This window comes from Mandrillus leucophaeus, unplaced genomic scaffold (assembly GCF_000951045.1).
Source record: "Mandrillus leucophaeus isolate KB7577 unplaced genomic scaffold, Mleu.le_1.0 Scaffold706, whole genome shotgun sequence".
Lineage (NCBI taxonomy): Eukaryota > Metazoa > Chordata > Mammalia > Primates > Cercopithecidae > Mandrillus > Mandrillus leucophaeus.
Genome location: NW_012107653.1, coordinates 1,085,636 through 1,096,724, shown reverse-complemented (window position 1 = coordinate 1,096,724; position 11,089 = coordinate 1,085,636). Strand labels below are relative to the sequence as shown.

General features: G+C 40.3%; 1 protein-coding gene across 2 annotated transcripts; it reads right to left on the bottom strand.

The window, feature by feature from the left end:
- Nucleotides 1–661: 661 nt before the first annotated feature.
- On the bottom strand, nucleotides 662–10,220 carry TSPAN6 (tetraspanin 6). 2 transcript variants are annotated; one of them, XM_011964809.1, is made up of 9 exons: nucleotides 10,163–10,191; nucleotides 9,561–9,577; nucleotides 8,925–9,113; nucleotides 8,544–8,618; nucleotides 7,288–7,386; nucleotides 6,769–6,903; nucleotides 5,853–5,936; nucleotides 4,116–4,223; nucleotides 662–1,279 (listed from the first exon to the last, which is right to left on the bottom strand). In XM_011964809.1, exons 3-8 carry the CDS (start codon nucleotides 8,934–8,936, stop codon nucleotides 4,155–4,157), a joined length of 474 nt encoding a protein of 157 aa, XP_011820199.1. In that variant the 5' UTR covers nucleotides 8,937–9,113; nucleotides 9,561–9,577; nucleotides 10,163–10,191; the 3' UTR covers nucleotides 662–1,279; nucleotides 4,116–4,154. The 2 variants fall into 2 exon arrangements, with proteins under 2 accessions (XP_011820199.1, XP_011820197.1); XM_011964807.1 differs by lacking the exon at nucleotides 9,561–9,577 and having other exon boundaries at nucleotides 9,978–10,220.
- Between the last annotated feature and the right edge of the window lie 869 nt (nucleotides 10,221–11,089).

Here is an 11,089-nt window from a genome sequence, read left to right as displayed (position 1 = left end):
TCTAAGAGAACACTAATCATATGGTATTTTATAACATGGAATATAATTTTTTCACAGGGAACAGTTAATATTTGCACTTTAAGATTTTTTGTTTACATTAAGTTCTGGGATACATGTGCAGAATGTGCAGGTTTGTTACATAGGTATACATGTGCCATGGTGGTTTGCTGTACCTATGGGAATAGATTTTTTAAACAAGAACATTAATTTTTTTAATACAGAGTTAAGGCCTCAGGCTTATATTTCACATCTAAAAACAGTACTCTGAGTAGAAATGTAGGGCTTAGCGTTCTCAGTGGAAAACAACAACCATCCCAGCAGATTTTCTACAAGTTAATTTAAACACGATCTTTTTAGAGGAAAACAGTATTTATTGTATAAAAGAGTTATACTTATTAATCAAAGGCACAAACGAAAACTAAGACTTAAAGTTGACCATAATATTAACAAGTCATATCAACCTGGTACCAGCTAAATTTAATGAAGATAAGTTCCACTGAAATCCTAAGGAAAATACAATAATTCCGACACCATTTAATAATTAGAAACTTTCAAACAAGAAGGAAACTATGAACATCATAATAAATGCCTCAATTTGGAGGCAAAGAAATGTAAGTTGTGTGCTGAAACCTGATGTATCACAGAACATCAGTAGTCCCTTACTGTTATCACCATCTGGCACCTTCATGAGGGATGCCATCTATTGACTGACTGAAATTAAATCACACAATGTGACTCTCTGCCTGTCATCAGAACAGAGAGTAATAAAACATTTTAACTTCTTGGTGCGAATTATACAATCAAACCAGGATAACCTTGACTGGGAAGGAGCCAGTTCAGAGAGGTCAATTTTCTATCACACTACATCAATAGCAAAGTCAGAGGAATCAATTTTCCATCTTGTAACACTACATCAAAATAGCAAATTCACAGTGCCTTCCAAAGGCCCCCCACTAAGAAAAATAACAGTCAAGAGGAACACAGGATTACTTCATTTACAATTTACTAGCTCTTCCAGTGTTTCAAAGGGATACAGGGTTTCAACGATCTAACACGAATGGGACAGAAGGTGGACTTAGAACATAGCAAACACACATCTTGATTGAATCAGCCTATTGCGAGCACAAATCTTGATTGAATCAGCCTATTGGTATAGTTTTCGGTCTACATACATCTTGATTGAATCAACCTACTGGTGTAGTTTTTTGATCTATCAGTAAGTAGTGTCGTCAGTTCTCCAACCAGGCAATTTCTAATTCACGGGGGGAACCTAAATGTCCTAAAATTAAACAAAAACAGTTAATGTACTTGTTACCCAAATTTCAACATCCGTATTTGCTTACATACATTCTAATCTATTCCTGCTAATGAAGGCCTTCCTATGTGCTCCTAGTCAGTGGCTCAAGTAAAATGCAAAGTGTGCCCTAGGGATCAATTCAGTCAACAACAGTTCTCATAGTATTTTACCACTCAAATACTAATGCCATTGAAACACACGTCTTCCCAAAATCTGACCAGATGAGTTTACGGCTTGAACAATAGCCCACCAAAAACATCTTTTTACCAAGAAAGCCACACTCTCAACGACTGATGGACTGTGGTAAATGAAAACTATGAAAAGGACTAGGGAAAATGTCAATATTGGTGATGAGCAGAGTGCACCTGCCAGGGAACCTCACAAGTAAGGTCATTATTGGGATTCTTTGCTTCTCTTCTCTCTAGGCTGAAACATGTTAGAAAAGGGACCACTTATGATCTCTAGGCTGACATGTGTATGTAAATATATAAACCCACACGGGGACTCTTGTGTTGCATAAAAACAGAGAGCATGCATAGAGAAGCTGTAGCTAAGTCATTACTTTCTGATCATGCCCTGTGTATAGAGACCTAACCTGCCTACACAGGGCTTACATAGCACCAGCTAGGTTTAAATATACTACTAGACAAGACGTTCTTGGCAAACTTAGTCCATGCATCATATACACAGGCTAGAATCAATATCAACACTGACAGAGCTGAGGACCAAAATGAACCCACCTTAAAGGTAGAGAGGAATAGGCCCGCAGATACACTGGGTTACACTATCTCATACTGGTTATTTGTTATGGCACGAGAGAGGCAGTAGGCGAGAAAGATTCCAATCAGCTAGAAATAAAATAGGAACAAAATTAAATACATACACAAAACAGCTTGAAGACCTCAAACTATATTCCCCTCTCACTTGTAATTCGCCTATATTTTCTTCCTTGAGTTTTGCTAGAGTTATGTTTAATACTCTGCACCATCTAGATCACATTCAAAGAATGTAAGTGAAGTTTTATTGCCACTATGACCCAGAATTTCACAACTCTTACCAAAGGAAAATCCAGCAAACTGTCACTCAAGGAAGATTCAGTCACAAGTTTTGGAGAAACTTTTCTTACTCTCATTTCCCAGAAAAAAACAAAGACATGGTTTTCAGTAAGTATCTTAACAAGTGAAATCTCCATCAACGAGGGCAGAGATTTTCCTGGAAAGATCCAGAGCAGCGCTACAGTAATGAAAACGTTCTAGAATCCCTGTACTGTCTGATATAGTAGGCAGCAGCCACATGGTTACTAAGTATTTCAAATCTCCAGCAAACTGAGGTTTTAATTTTATTTAATAATTTATAACAACTCAAAGGTGGCTAGTGGCTACTGCGTTAGCATAGATTTAGATATAGCTTTGCTTGCTACTTTAAAAATATATCAAGACTAAACTTGAATTAGTCTTATTTCTAGTGTTTAATCTAAAAAAGAAAATCGTTCAGAGCCATAAAACAAACTTCATGCTACAGTGAGAAACACAACTTGAGAAACATAATTTGATCTACAACGTGGAATCAACCCAAAACAACTGGTGCATAATGAATATGGGGGTAGCATCATCTAAATTTTAATAGGTTGGAACTTGTATGCAACTCATCAGGCAGTTGCAGCCCAGGAAAGATCCTGATAACGTTTTAGAATCTTGGCTGACCGCAGAGAGAACCAAGGTTCCTATCTAGTGTTTTGTTTCATGAACTATGATACTGGAAAGTTGCCATAACTAAGAGGGCACTGAGTCTTTCCACAGTTAACTGCTTTCAAAAGATATGTACTGCTGCCAGTTAATTCTAAATCTTACATTTTTTCTTCTTTTTTTTTTTTATTATACTTTAAGTTCTGGGTTACATGTGCAGAACGTGCAGGTTTGTTACATAGGTATACACGTGCCATGGTGGTTTGCTGTACCTATTAGCCCGTCATCTACATCAGGTATTTCTCCTAAATAAAGTATTTTTATATTGTGACCAGTAACCGAGAATTTTGTGAAAATGCAACTTCCCTAAAAATGTCCTCACTATCCAGGCCCCTGAAGCAAAAACTTTAAGCCTTAAAAGTGAAAATATTGCTGAATGCAGTAGCTCACACCTGTAATCCCAGCACTTTGGGAGGCCGAGGTGGGCGGATCACTTGAGGTCAAGTGTTCGAGATCAGCCTGGCCAACATGGTGAAACCCCATCTCTACTAAAAATACAAAAAAATTATCCATGATGGCACACACCTGTAATTCTAGCTACTCGGGAGGCTGAGATGGGAGGATTGCTTGAACCCAAGAAGTAGAGGTTGCAGGGAGCTGAGATGGCACCACTGCATTCCAGACTGGGCGATAGAGTTAGACCTGTCTCTTATACACATCTAGATGTGTATAAGAGATAGGTGATGAGCAGAGTGCACCTGCCAGGGAACCTCACAAGTAAGGTCATTATTGGGATTCTTTGCTTCTCTTCTCTCTAGGCTGAAACATGTTAGAAAAGGGACCACTTATGATCTCTAGGCTGACATGTGTATGTAAATATATAAACCCACACGGGGACTCTTGTGTTGCATAAAAACAGAGAGCATGCATAGAGAAGCTGTAGCTAAGTCATTACTTTCTGATCATGCCCTGTGTATAGAGACCTAACCTGCCTACACAGGGCTTACATAGCACCAGCTAGGTTTAAATATACTACTAGACAAGACGTTCTTGGCAAACTTAGTCCATGCATCATATACACAGGCTAGAATCAATATCAACACTGACAGAGCTGAGGACCAAAATGAACCCACCTTAAAGGTAGAGAGGAATAGGCCCGCAGATACATTGGGTTACACTATCTCATACTGGTTATTTGTTATGGCACGAGAGAGGCAGTAGGCGAGAAAGATTCCAATCAGCTAGAAATAAAATAGGAACAAAATTAAATACATACACAAAACAGCTTGAAGACCTCAAACTATATTCCCCTCTCACTTGTAATTCGCCTATATTTTCTTCCTTGAGTTTTGCTAGAGTTATGTTTAATACTCTGCACCATCTAGATCACATTCAAAGAATGTAAGTGAAGTTTTATTGCCACTATGACCCAGAATTTCACAACTCTTACCAAAGGAAAATCCAGCAAACTGTCACTCAAGGAAGATTCAGTCACAAGTTTTGGAGAAACTTTTCTTACTCTCATTTCCCAGAAAAAAACAAAGACATGGTTTTCAGTAAGTATCTTAACAAGTGAAATCTCCATCAACGAGGGCAGAGATTTTCCTGGAAAGATCCAGAGCAGCGCTACAGTAATGAAAACGTTCTAGAATCCCTGTACTGTCTGATATAGTAGGCAGCAGCCACATGGTTACTAAGTATTTCAAATCTCCAGCAAACTGAGGTTTTAATTTTATTTAATAATTTATAACAACTCAAAGGTGGCTAGTGGCTACTGCGTTAGCATAGATTTAGATATAGCTTTGCTTGCTACTTTAAAAATATATCAAGACTAAACTTGAATTAGTCTTATTTCTAGTGTTTAATCTAAAAAAGAAAATCGTTCAGAGCCATAAAACAAACTTCATGCTACAGTGAGAAACACAACTTGAGAAACATAATTTGATCTACAACGTGGAATCAACCCAAAACAACTGGTGCATAATGAATATGGGGGTAGCATCATCTAAATTTTAATAGGTTGGAACTTGTATGCAACTCATCAGGCAGTTGCAGCCCAGGAAAGATCCTGATAACGTTTTAGAATCTTGGCTGACCGCAGAGAGAACCAAGGTTCCTATCTAGTGTTTTGTTTCATGAACTATGATACTGGAAAGTTGCCATAACTAAGAGGGCACTGAGTCTTTCCACAGTTAACTGCTTTCAAAAGATATGTACTGCTGCCAGTTAATTCTAAATCTTACATTTTTTCTTCTTTTTTTTTATTATACTTTAAGTTCTGGGTTACATGTGCAGAACGTGCAGGTTTGTTACATAGGTATACACGTGCCATGGTGGTTTGCTGTACCTATTAGCCCGTCATCTACATCAGGTATTTCTCCTAAATAAAGTATTTTTATATTGTGACCAGTAACTGAGAGTTTTGTGAAAATGCAACTTCCCTAAAAATGTCCTCACTATCCAGGCCCCTGAAGCAAAAACTTTAAGCCTTAAAAGTGAAAATATTGCTGAATGCAGTAGCTCACACCTGTAATCCCAGCACTTTGGGAGGCCGAGGTGGGCGGATCACTTGAGGTCAAGTGTTCGAGATCAGCCTGGCCAACATGGTGAAACCCCATCTCTACTAAAAATACAAAAAAATTAGCCAGGCGTGGTGGCACACACCTGTAATTCTAGCTACTCGGGAGGCTGAGATGGGAGGATTGCTTGAACCCAAGAAGTAGAGGTTGCAGGGAGCTGAGATGGCACCACTGCATTCCAGACTGGGCAACAGAGCAAGACGCCAACTCAAAAAAAAAAAGAGTGAAAAAACTTCTAGCTTACACCTACAAGAGGGATGAAATATTTCCTAAGTAACTACAAAGACTTACTTGGAAGCAAGCAACTCCAAAGGAAATTCCTGCAACGACTCCCATTTCTGACTCTATAATGGTCATCACCTTTATAAAACAACCCTAATGGGAGGAAAAAAACAAAGATTAAATACAGTACAAGCAGCCTGTGCTTTTCTTTATGGTAATAAATACTTTGATCATATACCACTGCAGGAAGATATATTTAGGGTAATAAATACTTTGATCATATACCTCTGCAGAAAGATGTATGTATCAGAGCCTTTGATTTTCATTTTATTGAAATCTACTCTCTTCCATATGTTCTCAACAGAACAAATAATTATTCCCAACTATTTCCACCTTTTGGATTATATATTTAAAAGTGTTACTTCCCTTGAACCCAGGAGTTCAAGGCTCCAGTGAACTATGATCACACCACTGCACTTCAGACTGGGTGACAGAGAGAAACACTGTCTTTAGAAAAAGTACTAAACAATAAATAAACAAAAAAGTGTTACTTGCTAGCTGTCTGAACTCAAGTCTTACCTGCCTCATTTCAGCTTATATTTAAAAATTAAAAACTGGCCGGGCGCAGTGGTTCACGCCTGTAATCCCAGCACTTTGGGAGGCCAAGTCAGGCAGATCACGAGGTCAGGAGATCGAGACCACCCTGGCGAACACGGTGAAACCCCGTCTCTACTAAAAAATACAAAAAATTAGCCAGGCGTGGTGGTGGGCTCCTGTAGTCCCAGCTACTCAGGAGGCTGAGGCAGGAGAACGGGGTGAACCCTGGAGGCAGAGCTTGCAGTGAGCCAAGATCGCGCCACTGCACTCCAGCCTGGGCGACAGAGCGAGACTCCGTCTCAAAAAAAAAAATTAAAAACTGGGTCAATTTTGCATTCAGTTAAGTCCTCAAATATTGTCAAATAGAAAGTTTTAAAAGGCACCTTACTTCATTGTTTACTTTGTCTGGATCTCTCTGTGGAGTACAATCTTCACGTTTACAGCAACTCTTAGGAAATCCTTTTTCTGAGTAATAATTAGTATCTGTCCAATCTCTATAATCGGTGACACCACAACAATGTAACTGAAAAACCCAACAAAAGCATTTACAGTTTGTATTACAACTTTGTAGTCAAACATTTAACCTAATATTGCAATTTGTGCTCAAAACATTTACTAATCTCAATGATCTCTCTCCTGAATTGATTCAAGAGATGAGCACTGGGTCCTTGATTAGCACCATGCATGACAGTTTTGTATTGGCTTTACTTTCCTGCTATAGTTGGTACTAACAGTACCCGGACTATGATGTAAGCAGGGACAGAAGAGAACAGGTGTACATGTGAGGAAAATGGAACACATCACACTTCTTTCCCCTACAAGTGGATAGCATCTAGTAGCCAGATTCTACTCTTTTCTCTGAGGCAGCAGGGAATGTGTTCCCCTCTAGGTGGTGGTTACCACTTACCGTACTTTGGATCTTGTCTACTGCATGGCTTCTATAATCTCCTGTAGAGTTATACTGCTTCAAAGCCTTCTCATAATTATTCTTAAAGCTGTTCTTAATCTATAGCAAAGAAACACAATGTCAGTAAGAAAATCCTCCAGAAAGTTCTTTTAGTTTCAGGTTAAGTAAGTTCTTGAATCTGACCAATGGTCATATCTTTGACAGCAGCAACATGTATGGTAATTAACTTCCATGGTACAATCCTGTCCTCTAAGGGATATAGGTTAGCTGAGGGGACTACTAAGCAAAACATTAAAATATATGATGAGAACCACTACAAGTTCAAAGTGCTGTGGGAATATGTATTTATCTGAGTGGCCATGCAGTACTGCTGTATTCTGCACCCTGCTAATCTTTTTCCACTTTAAACTGAGTACAAATTCGATGCCTATGGAATTTGTAAGCTACAAAACCTTACTTTGGGAGACTGTGCTACCACTTTATAAGAACTCTCATTGATGAGCCTTTGCTACTCACCGAATGATATTTGAACTACCCCAAGTTTACCTGATTTCTAATTCAATATTAAACTGTTTTTTTTTTTTTTTTTTTGAGATGGAGTCTCACTCTGTCGCCCAGGCTGGTGTGCAGTGGCGCGATCTCAGCTCACTGCAAGCTCCGCCTCCTGGGTTCACGCCATTCTCCTGCCTCAGCCTCCCGAGTAGCTGGGACTACAGGCACCCACTACCATGCCCGGCTAATTTTTTTTTTTTTTTGTATTTTTAGTAGAGACAGGGTTTCACCATGTTAGCCAGCATGGTCTCGATCTCCTGACCTCGTGATCCACCCGCCTTGGCCTCCCAAAGTGGTGGGATTACAGGCGTGAGCCACCGCGCCTGGCCCAATATTAAACTTTTGATGATTTGCATTAAGTATATCTAATCTTTTCAAAATGCAAGGCATAAGAAGGTTATCAGTTTTGTGCTTTGAATACTTTCCTATCAGTAAAGTTATAAATTGTACTATCTCTGTTTTAATAGGTACTTACACACAGAAAAATGACAGGAAATACAAGTAATTTTCTTCTGGTGACTATCAGTCTTTACAATTTTCTAAATTTTCTTTTAAATTAGAAGTGAACCAGAATGTTTACAAGAAGGCCATTACTGTCAGCTACAGGTTTAAATACAGAGGTCTGACTCTTCTACTTAAATAAATCCATTTTTATCTTTTAGAGGATAAATTTAACATGCTAAGCTTCCCTAATTCAGGCTTACCTCATGTCTGAAAACAAATCCTACGATGGCAGCGACCAGTTCGACCAAAAAAATGAGAGTCAGAAACATTGCATACTGCAGGATAAGAAAGAAAGTCCAAGTCAGCATAAATAAGATATAGCACAGCTGCAAAGGGAGTCAAAGAAAAAAATAATGGTCGTCTTCTCAATTGGTTCATCATGTTTTCATTGAAAAGGGCAGGGAAAATAACAACATGTCTATTTTGAAAGTGGAAACTGGCAGCTGAACTGTTACTTGACAAGTTTTCATAAGGAACAGGAAAAATTGTAAAGGGCCATGGCCAGTTCCAAGAAAGGAATCCTATAACATACAAAACTTTTCTAAAACCAAGAATCAATTCTAATGAAAACAAGGACTCACCAGTTTTAGCATCCATGCAGAAGCTCGGCAGGTAGCAAAACAACCAAAGGTGCCCAAAAGAATAATGACGGTACCAGTACCAATGAGCACGAAGGGGACATTGGTGGCCTTCTCATTTAAAAGAGAAAAGTAATTCTCCAGGCTCACCTTGCCCCAAATGCCAACTGCAAGAAGGATAACGCCAGTGATCTATGTGGGAATTCAGAGAATACAAACAGTTACGCACTGTGTATAGCAGCATCTTCAAAACACAAAGCATGAGGTATTTAAAGCACAATAGGTGTGATATTCTGGGATATGGCAGATAAGGGGGAAGAGTAGAAGGGATTAGGAGCGGAGCTGCACACAAGAGTAGGCCGTGGACAAGGCATCTTATCAAAATTCTTAAAATTCATCTTTTTGTGTGTAAACACTAGCCCATGGCATATTTTACCCTAGGGATCAAAACTTCCTTAATTGTCTTACTCCAACCTTAGGAAGAAAACCTTGAAGGTGAAAAAAAAAAAAGTGATTTTATGAATTCCAGAAACTTCCCCCGTCCTCTCCAGTTAGGGATGAGCACAGGGTACAAAGGAATGGTACACAAAAGCAAGCCCAAGGATAGACTGGCGGGAGTGGAGGCATACCCATACTTACCTGCGAAACACTCCTCTCTTATGAAGCAGTGAAAAGAAAGACACTATTATGCAAGTGAGCCCTCAATGGGGCCGGGCAAGCCTTGCTTGCCTCTGCAAATGTCCACGGTCACCGTCTGCTTGCTCTGGGGGCTTAACGCCCACCTCGCCTCCCGTATCGAACTCGAACGCTGGTACGTCTGGGTCCCAGCTCAGCCTGTCGGCTGCCTTCGTCCCGCACTCCGACCCCAGGGCCGGCGAGATGCCTGAGCTCTTTGCTCGAGGCCCAGTCACTGGTCGCCGGCGTCAGGGTCCCAGGCGCGATGGCCGCCCAAACCCCACCCCATCCCCGACCTGAGCTCCCGCCGCTCAGGGTCACACCCCCCCACACCTAAAAGCCCGGGATCCCCTGCCAGCCCCAGGCGCCTTCGTCTCTCACCCAGAAAATAAAAGTGTAGATTAGTAGGACGCTCTTGAAACAAGTAATGACTGGTTTAGTCTGCAGTCTCCGAGATGGGGACGCCATGACTAGCCCGAGACCCTGCACCACCGCACCGGGCGATCGGAACACAGAGAGCGAGACGCGGAGTCCCCGAGTCTCCCCGGAAACTGCCGAAAACTTACGAGCGTCCACAACTGAGAAGGGCCGGAAACACTGTACAATTTTCTTGAGGGTAAAGTACGGGAGGCTGTCCGGAAAGTGGCAACAATTTCCAAGCGCCCCCTGCCGAAGGTTACCGAAAACTATATACAAAGGTTCTAGTGTCGGAAATTTCGTAGGTCTTCTAGTGGAGCTTTCTTCATTTTTTTTTCTATCTTAAGGAATCTTTCCCGTCCCCCCCACCCCTCCCCTCTCCTTATAACTTCACCATATTGTTTATATCACCAGCAGAGCCCGCAGCGCTCTGAGATTGGGCCTCCCTGGCCCCTGGTGCCCTAGAGAGAAGAAAAAGAATGAAGAGGTTAAAAGTGACCTAGGAAAATACATGGGAAAATACCCACAAGAAATATATTTGCAAAAAGAAAGCGGGTTGCAAAGCAATACATACAGTCACGTGTGCTTAGACAAAAACTGAAAGGAACAGTGAAATTTACCTCTGGTGGAATTAGGCTGATTTTTTTCTCACTTGTGTGCTTTTCGGTTTGTGAACATTGTTTTATGGGGTAGGAAGGGGAAATATGAATGAATTGAGGAAAACAATCACCACTTGTTGAAAGAATTTCTAAGCTAGGTATTAAAGATAATAATGACTTTTAGAATTTCCCTGTAGGACTTTGCAAAACCTCAGTATTCCTCTCTTCTTTTATCCCCTAAGTAATTGGAAAGTTGAAGGAAAGTATTTTTACATAATAGTGAAATGTAAGTTCAGCTATTCGCTGCAAACTTTTAAAAAGAGAGTGCTATGGAAATTTCATCCCTGGTGAGTGTGACCTCCTCTTAAATGTTAAAACAGAAAGGCACTGTATATTCCAGCCACCTGTTTTTTCCCATCAAAACCCAGCTGATTACAGAGAGGTTAAAACCTAATGTTATGTATTGTGAACATATCG

Excerpts from the sequence above, each read along its gene's own strand:
- TSPAN6 (XM_011964807.1), bottom strand. The coding sequence starts at position 10,064 with ATGGCGTCCCCATCTCGGAGACTGCAGACTAAACCAGTCATTACTTGT. Across the intron at positions 8,619-8,924 it reads CTGCATGGATGCTAAAACTG|TATGCAATGTTTCTGACTCT; the intron begins GTGAGTCCTTGT and ends CTTATCCTGCAG. Across the intron at positions 6,904-7,287 it reads TAGACAAGATCCAAAGTACG|TTACATTGTTGTGGTGTCAC; the intron begins GTAAGTGGTAAC and ends TGGGTTTTTCAG.